Source organism: Chiloscyllium plagiosum, unplaced genomic scaffold (genome assembly GCF_037043375.1).
Source record: "Chiloscyllium plagiosum isolate Xiang-an unplaced genomic scaffold, Cpla_swu_hap1 HiC_scaffold_37, whole genome shotgun sequence".
NCBI classification, from domain to species: Eukaryota; Metazoa; Chordata; class Chondrichthyes; order Orectolobiformes; family Hemiscylliidae; genus Chiloscyllium; species Chiloscyllium plagiosum.
In genome coordinates, this window is record NW_028270175.1 from 34,148,103 (window position 1) to 34,167,570 (window position 19,468).

Below are 19,468 nucleotides of genomic sequence, written 5' to 3' on the forward strand. Positions count from 1 at the left end.
TTAAATGAGTGTCCCCATATTCTGTAATACTGTGTCACCTAGTTTGGGATTTCTTCATTGGTGGAAACATCTTCTTCTTAACATCAACCCTGTCACACTTCCTCAGAATCTTGTATGCTTCAACAAGATAACTCCGCATTCTTCTAAACTCTACTGAATAAAAGTCTAACTTATTTAGTTGTTCTTGATAAGTCAACTCCCCATCCCAGGAATCAGTGCAGAGAAAATCTTTTGAACTGCCTCCAATGCCAGTACATTCTCTCTTCAAGACAGTGACCAAAACTACATACATACTCAAAGTATGGCCTCACCTACACCCTCTATGATTGAAACAAGGCTTCCCTATTTTTAAATTCCAATCCCCTAATTGAATTTGTGGTCCTTATCATCTGTGTGTATGTACAAGGTGCACATAGATGACAAGGACCACAAATTCGACTGAGGCAACACATCAAGCATAGGACAAGCTAAACATAGCACAGCCAGAGAATTACTAGAAGCATGGCACTCAACCAACAACTTAATCAACAATTACATTGACCTAGACCCAAAATACCAGCCACTACAATGAACAACCAGAAGCAGCAGAAACTGAACCAAATAAATTTCAGAAGACACAGTACAGCAGTGCTTCGCAGGAGGCTCCAAAGCTCTGAAGTGGTCACCTAGATAGGGGTTGAAGCGTCTGCAAATCAACTTCCCAGCTTGGCGAGCATACCCTCAACTACGACAACTGGCACCTGATCTACAAATCTTTAAACAAACCTTGAGTCTCTCCCATTTAATTCTTCCTAACAAAGTGCGTAACCTCACCCTTTTCCCCATTTAACTCAATTTTCCATGTTTTCCCCCAGTGACTCAACCTGTCAATATCCCTTTGCAGATAACCTCATCACAACATGCCCTCCCACCTGTCTTTGTATAGTCAGCAAATTTGAATACTTTAAATTCTGCTCCCTCCTCCAAGTTGTGAATATAAATGTAAATTGCATTTGTCAAAAAACTTTAATACCAACTGTCTTCTATATATTAACCAATCTTCAATCAATATTATTATTCACAATACTGTGAGTTCCTATCTTGTGCAATAACCTTATCACTTGCCTTCTGGAAATCTAGATATACTGCAACTGCTGGTTCCCCTTTATGAACTCTGCATGTTAAATCCTCAAAGAACTCCCGCAAATTTGAGGATCATTATTTTCCTTTCAAAATCACAAATACTCTGATTACATTCAGCTTTTCGAAAGGTCCTGATATTCCTTAATAGTGAACGCTAGCATTTTCCCAATAACAGATGTTGGGCTAACTGGCCTATAGTTTTCTGCTTTATGTCACTTTCCTTCTTGTGCAGGGACACTATATTAGCAGTTTTCTATTCTGATGGAACCCTCTCAGAATCCAGTGAATTCTGGAATTTTTCGACCAATGCGGCCTCAATTTCTGCAGTACTTCCTTTAGAATTATGAAGGCTATCAGTATATTTAATTCAATTTTTCAAATGATGCAAGGGAGAATAAAGAAATGATGATTACCATATTCAAAGTGCAACACAGTCGGCAGCCCACATAACAATTACTGCCTACAAAGCCATTTGTGGATAAAAAGGTGGAAATTAAAAATAGGCATGCTTATACCTTCATGATGCATAATGTGCTCATGGATTCATGAGGCTTTACTGATGTTTATTTTTCAGTCAGATTGGCTTTTCCAGCAAACCAAATTGTAAGGTCATTGCAGTTTCAGAAAACAGCATATTAAAAAAATCTGCACTTTCTCATAATTTTAAAAAATGACTAATTTGTCATAATCCACTACCTTTTAGTCATAATAAACTACACATATTACTAGATTGGGCTTGGCCTGTGTTATGTGTCAGCAGTGGGTGTTCCTTCTATTATTGACATAAGGGGTTTGCTAGATGTGAAAACAGTTGTGTTTAAAATTCTCAATGTTATTGAGTGATGAGAGTAATTTAGTAGAACAAATATTTATTCCCCTTTATTAAGTAATTATATAGCCCCCTTGTAAATGCGTAATGGTCCTGGGCAAGTTAACTCTAGTCTAGATTCTTATGTTTATTCAGGCAATTTCACAGTTCATAGCATCGTAGAATTTTACAGTACAGAATGAGATCTTTTGGCTCATTGGATTGGACTGTTCTGTCACCTCAGGACCTAGAACTCCAGGGAGGAAGATAGTCATCCCCAGTCCTGGGGGATTCCCCCAGCTGTTTGTGGGAGCTTGCTGTGCACAAATTGGCTGCCACGTTTCCCACATCACAATTCGTGGGCGGCACGGTGGCACAGTGGTTAGCACTGCTGCCTCACAGCGCCAGAGACCCGGGTTCAATTCCCGCCTCAGGCGACTCTGTGTGGAGTTTGCACATTCTCCCCGTGTCTGCGTGGGTTTCCTCCGGGTGCTCCGGTCTCCTCCCACAGTCCAAAAATGTGCAGGTTAGGTGAATTAGCTATGCTAAATTGCCCGTAGTGTTAGATGAAGGGGTAAATGTAGGGGAATGGGTCTGGGTGGGTTACGCTTCGGCGGGTAGGTGTGGACTTGTTGGGCCGAAGGGCCTGTTTCCACACTGTAAGTAATCTAATCTAATAGTGCACACATGTCTTGAAGTACTTTGTTGACTGCAAATGATCTCAAAATGTTTTGAAAAACACCGAAATGCAAGTCGATCATGTTACTGTGAAGGTCCCACCTTCTCAATTTTGCCCCTTTCCTGAGATGTGGTGACCCTTAAGATAAGCTTCCTACCAGTCGTGTTTCTTCAATGAAAGAGCAGCCTTATGGTCTGCTTGGACTATGGTGATTTTACCTTTAGTTTTTCTGCAGTCTCTCTATAAACAGCCAGCCACTCCACAAGAGGCACATCTCCTCACTTGGACTTCAGTTCCAAAATGGAGAAGAGACAGAGAGCGCAGTTAAAGTAGGGGTAAATCAGAACAAAAGAACATTCAAACTCACCAAAATCTAAAGGTTGGACAATAATTCTGTTTAAAAAGTGATTTTGTTTGTCACCTAATCTTTATGGGCAGAGGCAGCTTATGTGTAACAAAGAATATTATGATGATAATAATGAAAATGTCAGTGCACTTGTTGTGTTTCCTCAAACTATATGCATCCTTTTGCAGTTACTAAATGCAATACAGCTTTTTGGAGCAAATCTGGATGATTATCTGCACCTTTTGCTCCCTCCAATTGTTAAACTGTTTGACGGACAAGAAGTACCGCTCGGACCTAGAAAGTAAGTTGACAGTAAATTTTCAGTTTGATATTTTCTAAAGCCCATTCAAATATACGATTTGTTTTACTGTCATTTGTATCCATAATTCATTTTTCTTTAAAATTAGTATGGAGATATTCAGGTTTGTACAGTAGCTCAATAGTTAGCACTGCTACCACATAGCACCAGGGACCCAGGTTTGATTCTAGCCTTAGGTGACTGTCTGTGTCGGGTTTTCACATTCTCTGTGTGACTGTTTTGTTTTCTGCTGAGAGCCCCGGTTTCCTCCTGCAGTCCCAAGATGTGCAAGTTAGGTGGATTGGCCATGCTAAATTGTCCTGTAGAGTACAGGTTGTGTAAGCGAGACAAATTAGCCATGGTACGGAGGGCGGCACGGTGGCACAGTGGTTAGCACTGTTGCCTCACAGCGTCAGAAACACCGACTGACTGTGTGGAGTTTGCACATTCTCCCCATGTCTGCGTGGGTTTCCTCCAGGTGCTCCAGTTTCCTCCCACAGTCCAAAAATGTACAGGGTTAGGTGAATTGGCCATGCTAACTTGCCTGTAATGTTAGGTGAAGGGGCCAAATGTAAGGGAATGGGTCTGGGTTGGTTGCGCTTCAGCAGGTCGGTGTGGACTTGTTGGGCCGAAGGGCCTGTTTCCACACTGTAAGTAATTTAATCTAAAATGTAGGGTTAGAGGGATAGGGTGGGTGTCTGGGTCTAATTGGATGCTCTTTGGAGGGTTGCTGCAGATTTAATGGGTCAATTGGCCTCTTTCTGCACTGTTTAGATTCTGTGATTTTTTTTCAAGTCTTCCACAGAAGAACTTTCTTTTAGTCACTGCAAATCCAAAATAGATTGGTCACTTTCTAAGCCTGATTTCAGCTTTGTTGACCGAGTTTTCAATTTACACATTGAGAATTGCTGGTGTGAGGGGTTGGGGTGGTAGTGGGGAAGAGTCGGGTGAAGAAACTTCCTCCCTACACCAATTAAAACCATTGATACATAGTCTGCTATCAAAGTACTACCAAGGGTAATAGCAAAACCTTGTGTTGTGGTCCCAGCTGATGATAATACTGGTCAAGTCAAATTCCAGAATGAAATCTGGCTTGATAGACAAGATTTTATTTTTCATTTAGTTGGTTAATGTGGTGGTTAATCACTGAGACATATTCATAAGAGGCTTCAAACTTTTTTTAGCAATAGAATAGTAATTTATAACAAAAAAGATGTAGAAAATGCGAGCTTCCTATATATAGATCATTAGCAAGATCTAATATACATAGCAAAATGAAATTTCAACCCATTTCCTGGTGATATCTGTGACAGAGACTCAAGTCCAGAAAACATAGATGATATCTCAATTCTGTAGAGTTCTACTTAACTGACTACTGCAAGTTTCTTGGTCTTAGATTGTGGAGACAATTTGACGAGTCCTTTCCAAATCTGCTGACATGTACTTGTCTGCAAATCTGAGAGCATTAAGTTTCTCAGTTCTAACAATCAGCAAATTTCTAATCAAATTCTTCTAGTTTGGATGTTTCACAAATTAATACTGTTTATGGAGATAACTTGTTCCTTAATCTGCCATGAATCCTCCTGGGAGAGAACAAAACTTGCTTATAAAGTCAACAGTAGTGTCTTGTGAACTGACTCGAAAAACTTGCTTTCTGAAATGAATTAAAATAAAACTTGCACATCCTAGATTTTTCTGGCATGGAAACAAAACCTGTGCAAGTTTGCTTATCCTAAATGTTGCAGAGCAAACATGTTTCTATTACCACTATAGGAGTTTGTAGTCAGCTGCCCTGTGAAATATACTAAATTAGGCTACTAATCTAGAAGGACTCTGTGAACTTGAAATCCTTTACAAAAGTAACCAATACCCATTCTCCCTATTTTGAAATCCAATTCCAAAAAACTATATGAGCTCTATACCTTGCACCATACTTGATTCTGGCAGCGTAAAACTCGTGGAAAAAATCTAGCATCTTCAGATAGTACGAATGTTATGGCAAGCCTACACTGTAGTAAAATAATAGTCACCTGGTATATATAATTACTATGGTCAAATATTACTGTTGCTGAAAGGAAAAACTGCAAAAATAAGTTCCACATTTGTGAGGAACAATTTTATTTCCTCACATACAAGGGTCGCCTTGGAGACTTTGGATCGTCTGACAGAATCCTTGGACTTCACAGATTATGCCTCAAGGATTATTCATCCAATAGTGCGCACGCTTGACTGTACTCCTGAGTTGCGTCAGACTGCGATGGACACACTTTCCTCATTGGTGTTTCAACTTGGAAAAAAGGTGACAGCAAATTCTTTTCACATGGTTTCCTAAACTATAGGTGTGAATAATTATACATGATAATTATTTCAGATCATGTAGCTACATGCATTTCAGATCCTCAGGTATGTAAATTGTGGTCTGATGCCAGTGACTGGGAGCTGCTTATGGAAACTTGAGGAAATGCTATGTTTTATCTCTCAGTCTGGGACTATAAATCCAACCCAAGTAGTGTGACAAAAGAGTTTTCATTCTGCTTTCTGTGTGGTCTCTATTGGATTGAGCTTGGCAATCTCAACCCAGTATTAATAAAAGCAAAAGTATTGAGTGATGTTGGAATGTTTGTTTTTGATGCTGGGATAAGTAACTTAGTTTAGCAGAGTTAAAAATCACACAACACCAGGTTATAGTCTAACAGGTTTAATTGGAAGCACTAGCTTTTGGAGCGCTGCTCCTTCTTCAGGTGGTTGTGAAGTACACAATTGTAAGACACAGAAATTATAGCAAAAATTTACAGTATGATGTAACTGAAATTATACATTGAAAAGTACTTTGATTGTTTGTTAAGTCCTACAGAGAGAGACACTCGCACATGCACCCTCTCACAGACTTAGACCCTTTACACTCTCACACACATATATATACTCTCTCTCACAGACACTCACAACACCCCCCCACCCCAGACAGCCCCACACTCCTACAGACACACACACTCCCACTCTGACACATGCATCCTCTCACAGACTTAGACCCCTCTCTCTCTCTCTCTCTCTCTCTCTCGCACTTATATCAACCTCCCACCCCCCCCACACGTGCACATGCAAGCGCGCACATATATGTTTGTGGGTTGAATTTGTACTTGCAGAGTTACATTGTACTTTGCTCAAAAACTGCATGTATCCATGTAAGACTCTGTTAACTCATTTTTTAGATTAGAACTAGTCTAAATGTTATGGCACAGACAACAGCACACAGGGGGCGAACACCTTCAATTATCTGGGCTGACACCAATTGTTAAAGTTAACCTGAGAATGTAACTTTTTAAAGATGTTTTGTAATTTACATATGAAAGAAGTGAAATTAACATGGTCATTCTAAGAGATGAGAGACTTGACAAACAATAAAGGTATTTTTTTTCCATGTATAATTGCAGTTACATCACACTAAACTTTTGCTATAAATTCTGTGTCTTACAATTGTGTACTCCACAACCATCTGATGAAGGAGCAGCGCTCTGAAAGCTAGTGCTTCCAATTAACCTGTTGGACTATAACCTGGCGTTGTGTGCTTTTTAACTTTGTACACTCCAGTCCAACGCTGGCATGTCCAAATCATAGTTTAGCAGAGCACAAGCAATTTCATTTTTCTTCTGTTACCTAGGATTTTTCTCTAGTTCTAGGCATAGGAGAACTGTATGCCAATTTGCAAGTTACAGGACTGAAACCAGCTTCATTATTTCAAGGGCAAAATTGCAGAACCAAAATAATAATCAGAAAAGCAAATGTTAAGTGCTTGTTGCTTAATACATCAATTGTAGAAAAGTTCTGTTGTTTCAAAGATCTTAAGAAAGGAAAATATATTCAGCATATATCAATATCAATTATATTTTAATTGGTAAAATTGATGGGTGAAGTGAAATTGCTGTTAGATTCACTTGTGAATGCTAACTTAGCAGCAGGGCAATTTGCTTTTAAATGTGACCTTTGGTATTAGATGTATCATATGGCATATTATAGAGAAACAGTGAATGGTAGGTTAGCATATAAACATTGTATATTAATAGGCAAAAAGGTGATGAGAAACAGGATCAGATTTAGGCCAATTCATCTATCAAACCTGCTCCCTTCTACTTCAACAGCCCCCAAAATTTACCACTCTCCTGAGTGAAAATGTTCCTCCTCTATTCATTCCTAAATGTCCTGTCCCTTTTTCTGAAAGTGTGTCCCCTGTTCCTGAAGGAAAGAGTGAAGTCTAATCAGGAATTCAAATGTTCTCTGAACCGTGAGAGAGCATCTTGAACTGGTTATAAGTATTACTGAACCTCCAGTCCACTCCTACGTTAGAATTACAACCTTGAAACCATTCCTTTTTATTATTGGTTATGTGTAATGGAAATTAACTAAATGTTGCCAAACTTTAAAACTGCTGATTTTTGGCTGATTATGTGTCTGGAACTACTTGAGGGTGTTTTTTTTTTCTTTCAATATCTGGTAATTTTCAATGTAGACAGTAAATAATAATGTTTCACACTGTACATTTAAGTGATTCAAAAGATAGTTGGCAGAGGTTGCTCTGTGATAAACTGAATGCCTCACGGCACTTGGAAAGTATTGTCATGAGGCATGCACAGCACAATGATATGGTATGCATTATAAAAGAGTTATTTTTAAACATAAACTCTGAAGTGTGTTTTACAAATGTATGCATTTTAGTTGTTGTGGAAATTTAGCTTAACTGTTCAGTCAGGTACTGGAGCATTTAAATGTCAACCATAAAATTAAAGTCTATTCATCAATGTTCACCATTTCCTTTCAAAGTCCATTGTGGCAACAATTATTATTAAAAATGTTTTTGTTATTAGCTTTGAAGCTTTCTTAACTCTGTGAGAAATTGGTCACTTTCTTAGATTTGCATTTTCTTACTGGATGCAGTAGCTCAGAACAATATTAGGCATGGTTACCCAACATATCCATTGGACTTTTTTGAGACACTGAGATGGAAAGAAATATTTTGAATACTGAGAGAAATTATATATTTTTCATGAATTGAAAGCTATTTTAAAGCTTATGCGTAGATTTGCCTGTAAAATGGAATAGTGTCATAGTGCTGCAAAGTGAATGTGCAATGAAAGGTCAGAAGTGGAGATATTTTCTGATAACTGCACAATATTTAGCAACATTCTCAACTCCACAGGTACTGAAGCAGTTCATGACAAAATGCAGCAAGACCTGTACAGTGTCCATGTTTGGGTTGACAAGTGGCAAGTAACATTCACACTACATGAGTACTAATCAACCATTACCTCCAACAAGAGGTAACCATTACCCCAAAACATTCAATGGCTTGCCGTCACTGATTCCCTCATTGTCAGCATTCTGGGGCTTACTATTGACTAAAAACTGAATGGGACGAGCCATATAAACACTGTAGCTACCAGATCAGGTCACAGGCTAGATCCTGCAATGACGAACTCCCCTCTTGACTGCAGAAAGCCTTTCCACTATTGCAAGGCACAAGTCAGGAATGTGTTGAAATACTCCCCACTTGAGTGCATGAGTGCAGCTCCAACATCACTCGGCATAGAACCCGGCTTGACGAGCACCACATCCACAAAAAATATAGTCCTCCACTCTATAACAGCAGTATGTACCATCTACAAGGTGCATTGCAGAAATTTCCCCAGGCTCCTTAGAAAGGGTTTTTCAACCTCCAACCACTGCCATCTTGACAAACATTGTGCCCTGAAAGTTTTCCTCCAAGCCACTCACCATCCCGACTTGAAAATCTATCACTCTTCCTTCACTATTGTTGGGTCAATATCCTCGAACTCTCTACCTAATGATATTGTGACTGTACCTCTATCAAATGGACTGTAGCTGTTTAAGAAGGCAGCTTGCCACTACCTTCTCAAGGGTAGTTAGCAGTGGTCAATAAATGCTTGCACAGCCAGTAATGCCTACATTCCATGAGGAAGTCTTTAATAATGGTGACCTTATAGAGGTAACCCTATCCATGCCCCTCACAATTTTATAAACCTCTATAAGGTCACCTCTCAGCTTCCAATGCTCCAGGGATTACAGCCTTCCTCAACAAATATTATATATTATGACTTGTTTTCCATTCTCCTTTTGAGGATTGACCATGCTCCCTATATCATTACCTTATCAATTTTGGAAATCATGAATACAAAATTCAACTTACCATTATTAAAGACTTCCTGATGGAATGTAGGCATTACTGGCTGTGCAAGCATTTATTGACCACTGCTAACTACCCTTGAGAAGGTCGTGGCAAGCTGCCTTCTTAAACAGCTACAATCCATTTGATAGAGGTAGAGTCACAATATCATTAGGTAGAGAGTTCGAGGATATTGACCCAACAATAGTGAAGGAATAGTGATATATTTTCAAGTCAGGATGGTGAGTGGCTTGGAGGAAAACTTACAGGGCACAATGTTTCAATGTAGCGGTTATCCTTGTCTTTCAAGATGGCATTGGTCAGAGGTTTCCCTGGTGGGGGTGTCCAAAACTACAGCACATAGTTTTAAGATAAGACTGGAAAGATTTAAAAGGATTTAAGGGACAACTTTTTCATGCAGAAGGTGGTGCATGTATGTAATGAGCTGCTGGCGGAAATGGTGGGGGTGGGTACAATTGCACATTTAAAAGGCATCTGGAAGGGTATATGAAAAGGAAGGGTTTAGAGGGATAAGGGCCAAATGGGACTAGATTAACTGAGGATATCTGTATGACTCTGTTATGTATGTTAATATATTTGAGATTTCCTGCTGTGATTCTACAAGTCGAATAAAGAATTTGACTCATTCTCCAGCTTTAATATATTCTCATCAACCTTCAAAAATGTATGTCTTTCTCCAGTTGTGTTTAAGGAAAGGTTTATATTGGAGTTTGTGATGTATAGAAAATAGTCCACTAATGTAGGGCATCACCATATCATAAAATGACATTCAGGAGCTAATCATGGACCAGCGCTAATTCCTGCATATTGTTGATCAGGTTTCATCTATTGTCTTCGACAGTCAATATACAAGCGATCAAATTAGGACTGGATTTTGTGTGAAGCACCTATTAGTTCAGCTTTCCTAGTGTTGTGGCATAACTGTGATTTGAAATTATAATCTCTCAAGACCCCATTGAAAACTCAGAACAGCAGCGGTATGCAGCTGGATGTGGACTGTGCAAAACATGTCAAAGATTCTCTGATTCATGGCCTCCGTTGATTAATATTGAAGGCTAGGGATGAGCATGTTTTATATTAAACTTTTTATCAGTGAATAGGTCTTCATGAGTTTTATGTTGCTAATCTATGGGGGAATCCATGTTTATTTTGGAAGCTAGATTGCTGTGTTTGGCTACTCATGATTAAGAATAAACTCCATTGTATCCCAGAAATGTTAACTAATTACAGGTTATATCCTGAAACCCCACTGCAAGGCTTAAGTAATACTCTAAACAGATTTTCCATGTGCTGTTATTGGGGATGTTATATTTTGATTGCAGTGTCAAACTGAAGATCTTGTTCCCTTTCCAGTGATGATGTTGAGGCGCCTATATTGGACTAGGGTGGAGGGAGTCAGAAGTCCTGCAGACACCAGGTTATAGTCCAACAGGTTTATAGCGCTGCTCCTTTGTCAGAATAAGGCATTACTCCTTCACTACTTCGAAGGAGTAGTGCTCCGAAAGCAACCTAAAACTCATGAAGAAATACTCACTAACAGGGAAGTGTGATGCTTTTACCCTTGGAGTCAATGGTTAGTAGTGGAGACTGAGAGTTTCAAGTCCTGGAAGAGTGTTAAGGATGTCTGGTTGTAATTAGTTGTGTTTTAAACTATTAATTTAGTTCTAAAATAAAAGGCTGTGGGGCTTTCAAACTCCAGATTTGTTTTAATTGCTGGCACCAAATGAGCATTACTTCTTAGATACAAGGCCCATGTGAGTCATGGGGAAAGCTGTGAAGGAAGCTATTTTTGAAACCAAGTTATAGCCTCCCTACAAATCAGTGAATATCACAAACCAATGTTATACTCCCAAAGGTAACTGTAATTGAACAAATTAAAGTCCACATTTGTATGTAAGAGCTTTATTTCAGTTAGCCACATTCCATAAAGCTTTCACCCCACTGATTGCTAGCTCTCCATATTTAAATAATGAATTCAAACCCAATTCACTCTTCTTTAATATAGCCATCACCTGTTCCCTCATTCCTTTAGGCCTCAACCATTCTTTCATACTATATTTGATGGTAAAATCAAGCAGCATGGTGAGCACTGAGAGAGGCTGCTTCACTGACTGCGGGAGGGTGATAGTCTCTGGTCAGAGCCATAACTTACAGCTGTCTCAGGATTCCAGGAGATTCATACTGGTGTTGCCAAGAGGGAGGAACCATTGCGACAGCCTTTATTGCTGATCATGGATATGGAAACCTCCAAAAAGTGGGGGAAAGAGTCTGTGATCATCACTTGAAGTTACTCCTTAGGAATCGCCAACCCATTGGAGGCTGGGAAGATGATGTGCTGCTATTTTCTGGAGAGACCAATGTATGATAAGTGTGAAAGGGTCTTTTTAAAATTTATAGTATAAGTTGCCTGGAAACAGAAAATAGTGTATGGTCAAGAATACGTTTAGTCATTTGGTATAGTAAAAGTTTTGAAGTGTGAAATTATTTCAGTTCTTCCTGTTTCCTTTATTCGTTCACAAGAAGAGGATATAGCTGGCTAGGCAAGCATTTATTGCCAATCCCTAATTATCCAGAGGGCAGTTGCAAGTTAACCACATGTCTGTTGGTCTGGAATCACGTGTAGGATGGCAGTTTCCTCCCCTAAAGAATGAGTGAATCAGATGGGTTTTCCAACAATCAGCAATAGATACGTGGTCATTGTATTTGCAGACTTTTATTGAATTCAAATTCCAGTAACTGCTGTGGCAGGTTTTGAACCCAGATACCCAGAACGTTACCTCAGTCTCTAGTCCAGCTATAATACCACTCAGTCATTGCTTCCCCTCAGCTGTTTGAACTTTTAGTTTCTTTTTAAACCATAACTGTTTCTACTCTGGTTATAACTGTAAGATTATCAAGTGAGTCATAGAGTCATACAGCACGGAAACAGACCCTTCAGTCCAACCAGTCCATGCTGAACATAATCCCAAACTAAACTTGTCCCACCTGCCTGCTGCTGGCCCTATCCCTCCAAGCCTTTCCTCTTCATGTATCTATCCAAATGTCTTTTAAATATTTAATTATACCCATATCCAACACTTTGCAGAGGAAGTTCATTCCATACACAAACCACCCTCTGTCTAGAAAATTTGCCTCATGTCTTTTTTTTTTAATTTCTCTCCTTTCACCTTAAAAATGTGCCTCTGGTCTTGGAATCCCCCATTCTAGGGACGCTACCATTAACTCTATCTATACCTTTCATTATTTTATAAACTTCTTTCAGGTCGCTTCTCAACCTTCTACCCTCCAGTGAAAAAGGTTCCAACCTATCCAGCCTTTGGATAGATTCCAACCTTCCATACCTGGCAGCATCCTGGTAAATCTGTTCTGAACCCTCTCCAGCTCAATAATCTCCTTCCTGTAACTGTCCACATTCATTCTAATTAATTGTGTGTAAAGTACTCTGGGACCTTTCTGTAGATATGGTAAGACACATATAAATTCAAGTCTTTTTTTCTCGTAATGATATTTCATAAACCATTTTTCTCCTGTAAACCTTCTCGTGGTTTAAAATGTGCACAAGTTGTAATCCAAAACCAAAGTTATGTTTTCCAACTACAAAAGTTCAATTTACTTTTGTATTCTTCTGTGATGTAAATAAACAAAGGTAAAATTGTCTGTCTTTACAGCACTTCTGTTGACCCCAGAACTTCCTATCTGATTCAAAATGATGAACTTTTGAAATATGCTCTCAGTTCTCTGTGTAGGCAAAAGAACCTGCCAATTTGAATGCATTGAGTTTGTACATGCAGCATTGTGACAATTAGATAATTTGTATTTTTGTGTTTGACGAAAGAGAAATGTTGGTTTTAGTACTGGGAGAACTCCTTGCACTCCTTTGGAAATAATGTTTTGAGCTCTTTTGCATCCAAGTACACTGTCAAGGTTTCTGTTTCAAATATTATTTGGAAAAGGCTACCTTTTGATTTTCCAGCATAAGTATCAGCTTAAGTTGTGGAGTGAATTTGGATCTAAAAGCCCCTGACTCTGAAGCAAGAATGTTACTACTAACCCAAGGCTGTTTTTATACATAATTTTCTAAAGTTTATTGGGATTTATTGTCTTACCAATAAAGTACTTAGTCTTTTTTGTTAAAAATATAACAATTTTGATTGATTCTGGTAATATTTAATAAATGTGAAGCAGTAATTAGTAAATAAAGACATCTTTAGATACTAATGACTGTCTTATTTATGTTTCAGTATCAAATATTTATTCCTATGGTGAACAAGGTGATGTTGCGTCACAGGATAAATCATCAACGATATGATGTTTTAATATGCCGCATTGTTAAGGTCAGTGTAGATACGTTGGTACGTTTATTTTGAAAGTGCCAAACTACAATAGCAATATTTTGTTTTCAATATTACGTGTTATTCCTTTCATCTCATTAGTTTATCTAGGCTCAAAATTAGCTTATTATCCTGATGATTCTGAAGTCTGTACAGTCAGTTATTCTGTAACGTAATGGTTGTGTTCTTGTGCAATCCCATGTTATAGAAAAATTGCACTTTACAAACAGCGCTTAAAGTATTGGCGATGTAATCGGGTTACAGCCAACACACACTTTAGAAACGGTGTCCCCAATTTGTCAGTTGCTGTCACATGGTACCATGTTGTCACTTTCTTATTTCTGTTTTGATGTATTCCTGAATTCAACTTTCCCACTATTGGGAATGGACTCTTCCATATAGCATCTAAACATTTTCTCTCTTGGTCATGAATCTTCAATTTGATCCTCCAAACGCCTTTTTATCAAGATACCTTTTAGCCTAGTCTTTGTATTTCTCAATATTCATTGTATCAAATTCACTAACCTATTGGATGTACTCCACAATATAGTTCAACCATTTGGAGTTATGCAGTTGATGCCAGAGGAGTTACACCAGTCAATGTCAAATGGTGTGGAACCCTCATTAACCTTCCAATAATAACTTGATAAGAAGACATGCTTCTAGTTCTGTAAGACATAGACTTGATTGCCATCAAAAGAATTAACATTGGATAGGGTTAGCCCACAAAATTTTGAAAATAATCAACAATCCCAGAACTCGATGGCTGATGATATGTACAGGTTGCAAACAGGGTCCATTTATAAGTTAGTTTATATATTTTTATTCATTCGTGGGAATATGCTTGTTCCTGGCTGGGCTAGTATTTATTGCCCATTCCTCATTACCATTGAGAAGGTTGTGGTGAGCTGCCTTTCTGAATTGCTGCAGTTCATATGGGACCTCAGACTAATTAATACAATTAGGTGGCTAGCTTGGCCATTTTAGAGAGAAGTTGAAAGTGAGCCAGACCAGGTGAGGATGACAGATTTAGTGATGCCCATTAGTGAGCCTGGTCCATGGTGGAGCACTTAAAAAGAACTGTAAAGTTGAACACATTTTTCTTTATTTCTTCATTTTGCTGTCTGTATATTCTATGTTTCGATTTATCATTCTGTTTTAAGATGGCACCAAAGAGCAGCAACACTGTACATCACTTTTCACTTTATTTTGTAACAAAATAAAATGACAATAAATAAATCAAATCAAAAATGTTTTTTCCAATAATCGACAATTGTTTCATGGACATCAGTAGATTCTAATTGCAAATTTTTTTTTTCTTTTAGTTGAATTCAAATTCCACCATCATCTGTGGGATTCGAACTTAGGTCCCCAGAACATTAGTTGAGTTTTTGGATTAATAGTCTGACAGTAATACCACTAGGCCATTGCCTCCACTTGATGTCAGATCTTTAAAATTGCACTCCTGTGGGGAATCCTGTTTGCAAGTCAGATATTCATAAATTGAGGACCCCCTGCATGCAGCTTATGCTGAATTTGCTACCTATTCTTGTACATTTGAATGACTTTCCCAAGTCACTGTCAACCTGTATGAGAAATGCCGATCCCCTTTACAACTTAAAATAATTTTTTGACAGCAGTAATTATACTAATCCACTGATTGACAAATCCCTCTCCATTTGATAAACTGGTTAGTAACTACAATTGCAAACATACAAGTTCTTTGTGATAATGACAATGGGTCAATAAAATTAACTTGGTGATGAGTTCAAGAGTCTTCTGATCCTGCTTGACTATGGACTCTTTTAGTATATGCTGTTTGGCAAACATCTAGCAATATGAGGGTATCCATTGCCGTTTACTTTAGACCATCATGTAATAGCTGAAACTTTGTTGAAGCTAGACTCAAAAGAATAATTACTGCCTATCAGATGTTAATGAAACAAGAACAAAACTTTGTCGTAGAAAGTGAGGACTGCAGATGCTGGAGATCAGGTTGAGAGTGTGGTGCTGGAAAAGCACAGCAGGTCAGGCAGCATCCGAGGAGCAGGAGAATTGACGTTCTGGGCATAAAACATTCATCAGGAGTCAAGCCCTTCTTCCTGATGAACGGCTTATGCCCAAAGCATTGATTCTCCTGCTCCTTGGATGCTGCCTGACTGCTGTGCTTTTCCAGCATCACAAGAACAGGACTTTAACTTCTAACTCTGGAGGAGCACAAACAAGTGAACTGTAATCTAAATTTTGTCCAAGCATTTACAAATGTTAACATTTGTTAGATTTAAACTGTGGAATTGTTTGGTTCCATTCTTTGAGGAGATAACTAGGATTTTGAATGTCTATTTAAACCTTGATGGTCTCTGCAGGAATTGTAACAATAATAATACTATTTTTGGATAAATATTTATTTGGTAGTTTTAGGTACTGACATGACTGTTAAGCATTGAATTCAACAGTAATTGAACTCCATATTTAAAATGAAAATATTTAATGGTGCAATATGATGTTTATCAAATTTAACAATCTGTTGACGATACATTTTGGTCAAATCAACATTTGTTTGAGGAATGGCAGAAAAGTAAAAGAGGTGATGTCAAATTTGTATAAATTAAGGGTGATGTATTTGTAAATGGAAGAGGTTTACTGGATGGTTCTCAGACTGAATCCAGTTGACTTGGATTGAGGAACAGGAGGGTTTCCATCAGCTGTTCCAGTATCTTCCCACAACCAAAAATGTGCAGGTTCGGTTGTTGTTTGTGCTAAATTGCCTGTAGTGTCCAAGGATACGTAGACTAGGTGGGTTAGCCGTAGTAAATGAAGGGTTGCGGGGATAGGGTGGAGAGCTGGGTCTGGGTGGGAGGGTCAGTGCAGATCCAATGGACTGAATGGTCTCTTTCTGCACTGCACTCTAAGATTCTATATAAATATGATGGTTATGATAACAGGTCAGAGGTTTGGAATACTGCAGCAAATAACTCAGTCCTGACTTCCCAAAGCCTTCCACCCACAAGGCAAAGGTTAGGAATGTTTTGGAGTGAATCAGTGTATCTCCAACAACACTCAAAGCTTGACACTATCCAGGGCAAAGCAGCTTGCTTGATTTGCAGCACATCTGCAAGCATCTACTCTCTCCACTGCTGACAATCTGTACATACTGCTGCTACTATCTACAAGATGTTTTGCAGAAATTGATCAAAAATCCCTAGCCAGTGCAGAGGAACCGTGATTATCTGAACAAGATCACAAAGTCCTGATGTGTGGCTAACTATGTTATCCCCCATTCGATTAACTGAATGAAATACTCTCCGCCCCGTCTCCTTCGGATAATCGAGATTCCTTTGTACTTTCCAATCTCCTGACCACTTCCACCTAGAAGGAGAAGAGTATGCAGGTACATCACCACTTGCAAGTTTCCCTTTGGACAACTCACCATCTAGACTTGAAAAAGTATTGCAGTTTCTTCAGATTTGATGGGTCAAAGCCAAGGTAGATATTTCCTCTGTAATAACAGTGTAGGTCCATGGCACATGGACGGCAGTAGTTCAAGATGTAGCTCACCTCAACCTTCTCTTGGGCTATTAGGAACAGGAATAAAGCAGGTTTGCCAGCGACACCCATGCCCAGAGGTGAAAGAAGATCTTGGTTGGACGTGATGATGCTTTCTTTCTGTGATGTAAATGTCTATAAGTGTTAAGTATTCGCCCCTTTCCATTGCTATATTTTGTACATAATCAGCTGTCACTACATCTTTAGCCAGAGCATCACAAATCCTGACCACTCAGTGCAAACAAGTTCTCCTCACCATCTTATAGGCCTTTTTTTCAGTTATCTTGAATTCATGGGGGCATTGAATTCTCACATTGCAGAATATGGCCATTCAGCCCATCGAAGCTGCACTAACCCTTCAAACAGCATCCCTCTTCTTGTTGAATGCCTTTATACATCCTTTTTGGACAACAGTTTATGCAAGATCATATATTTCATTGAGATAGTGAAGAACATTGATCAAAGCGTTAAGTCATGGTACTGAATACAGTTGACTTTTGATGGCTCACCTTGATTAACTGTGCCTTTGCAAGTGAAAGCTTTTTATTTCTTGATAGTTTCCAATAACTTCTCCAGCACAAGTGTCAGGTGTCTTGGCCTCTATTTTAGTTTATCCCTCTCCCCTTACTAACAAACAATAGTATAGTATTAGGAACTCTCCAGTCCTCTGAAATTGTACCTGTGACCAATTACGATTTGAAAAGTTTTGACATTTTGCTATTTGTACTTTTTTTTATTTTCTAATTAACCTCTTCAGAGAGATTATTATGCACCTCTGAGGAGAGAGAGAGACCTAAACCCAGGTCTCCTGTCTCAGCGGCGTGGATGCTACCACAGGAGTCCTTTATTTGTACTATTTCTTTTCCTTAACCTATCTTTTTATTAATCTGTTCAGTGATGTTATTACACACCTCTGGTGAAGGTGGAATTTGAACCTGGGCCTCCCAGTCTCTAGATAGGGACATGACCACAGCACCTAAACAGGGCTATCTATTTGTACTATTACTTTTCTCAGTAATTAATTCCATCTGAATCAGTGACTGACCAATTTTCAGTCACATTCTTTTTTTGTTTGAAGACAGCATCATATTCCTTCAACAATTTTGTGACATCCTCTGCCTCTGACAAGAAGATTTTCTTTGGGACCTTTATAGGCCCACTTTTTAAAAAATCTTCTATGATAATCTGTCTTTGCTTCCTGCGTTAATGTTTTCAATTCACTTCTATAATTTTTTGTCCATGTTTGAACCAACACTAATGAAGTCAAGAACTGAGTGGCCCTGGCTGAACCCAAGCCACTGGGAGGTTACTGAGCAATTGCTGTTGATGACACCCTCCAGGACTTCATTGACTATCAAGGGTAGACTGATGTGTCACTAATTGGCCAGGTTGGATTTGTTCATTTTATGTATATGAAATATCTAGGCAATTTTCTACATTGTTTGACTACACTGATCCCATTTTCTAGCTTTGTGAGGCAGAGATTATGATCTTGCAAGCTATAAAAGTTTCTGCAACCACCACTCGCAGTCAGAATTCCAGATTCCTACCATTCTCTGGGAAAAAAAAATTGTCCTCAACTGTCCTCTTAGCTTTCTACCTCTTAAATCTATTCCCCCTGGTTATTAATCCCTTTACTAATGGAAAAATTGTCTTCTCATCCATTTTATCAATGCATCACAGTATCTGATAGAGGTATATAAGACTATTTCTCAATTTCTGTTGGTCTAAGGAATACTACCCCATCCTATCCAGTCTTTCCTCATAGCTCAGACTCTCCAGCCCAGACCAGATGAGAAATTTGAGGTTACAAACAGAAGGTGTGTGAGAGAGCTTGCATGATCCTATGATGCAGTATCCAGCACTTTGCTGATCAAGTAAAAGTGTGTTTCCACCATAATGATTTGATTGTTTTTCAAAATGTGTTCAATTGTGCACAACAGGGTTACACCTTAGCTGAAGAAGAAGAAGATCCTATTATTTTTCAGCACCGGGCATCTCGAGGCAATCAGGGAGACACATTGTCTAGTGGACCAGTGGAAACCGGCCCGATGAAGAAATTGCACGTCAGCACTACCAACTTGCAGAAGGTTTGTTCGCAGCTAAAGAATTGATTGATGAAGTATAAAATATATTTGCATC

At 38.8% G+C, this 19,468-nt stretch overlaps 1 protein-coding gene across 3 annotated transcripts in view; it reads left to right on the plus strand.

Annotated features, from left to right (window-relative positions):
• The window catches only part of mtor (mechanistic target of rapamycin kinase), a 387,814-nt gene that overhangs the window by 107,407 nt on the left and 260,939 nt on the right, over positions 1–19,468 (plus strand). For all 3 annotated transcript variants that reach the window (XM_043675588.2, XM_087980582.1, XM_087980583.1), the window contains exons 22-25: positions 3,144–3,256; positions 5,390–5,552; positions 13,691–13,783; positions 19,270–19,416. In XM_043675588.2, coding sequence (XP_043531523.1) covers positions 3,144–3,256; positions 5,390–5,552; positions 13,691–13,783; positions 19,270–19,416 — 516 coding nt within the window. The remainder of the gene's footprint in view (positions 1–3,143; positions 3,257–5,389; positions 5,553–13,690; positions 13,784–19,269; positions 19,417–19,468) is intronic.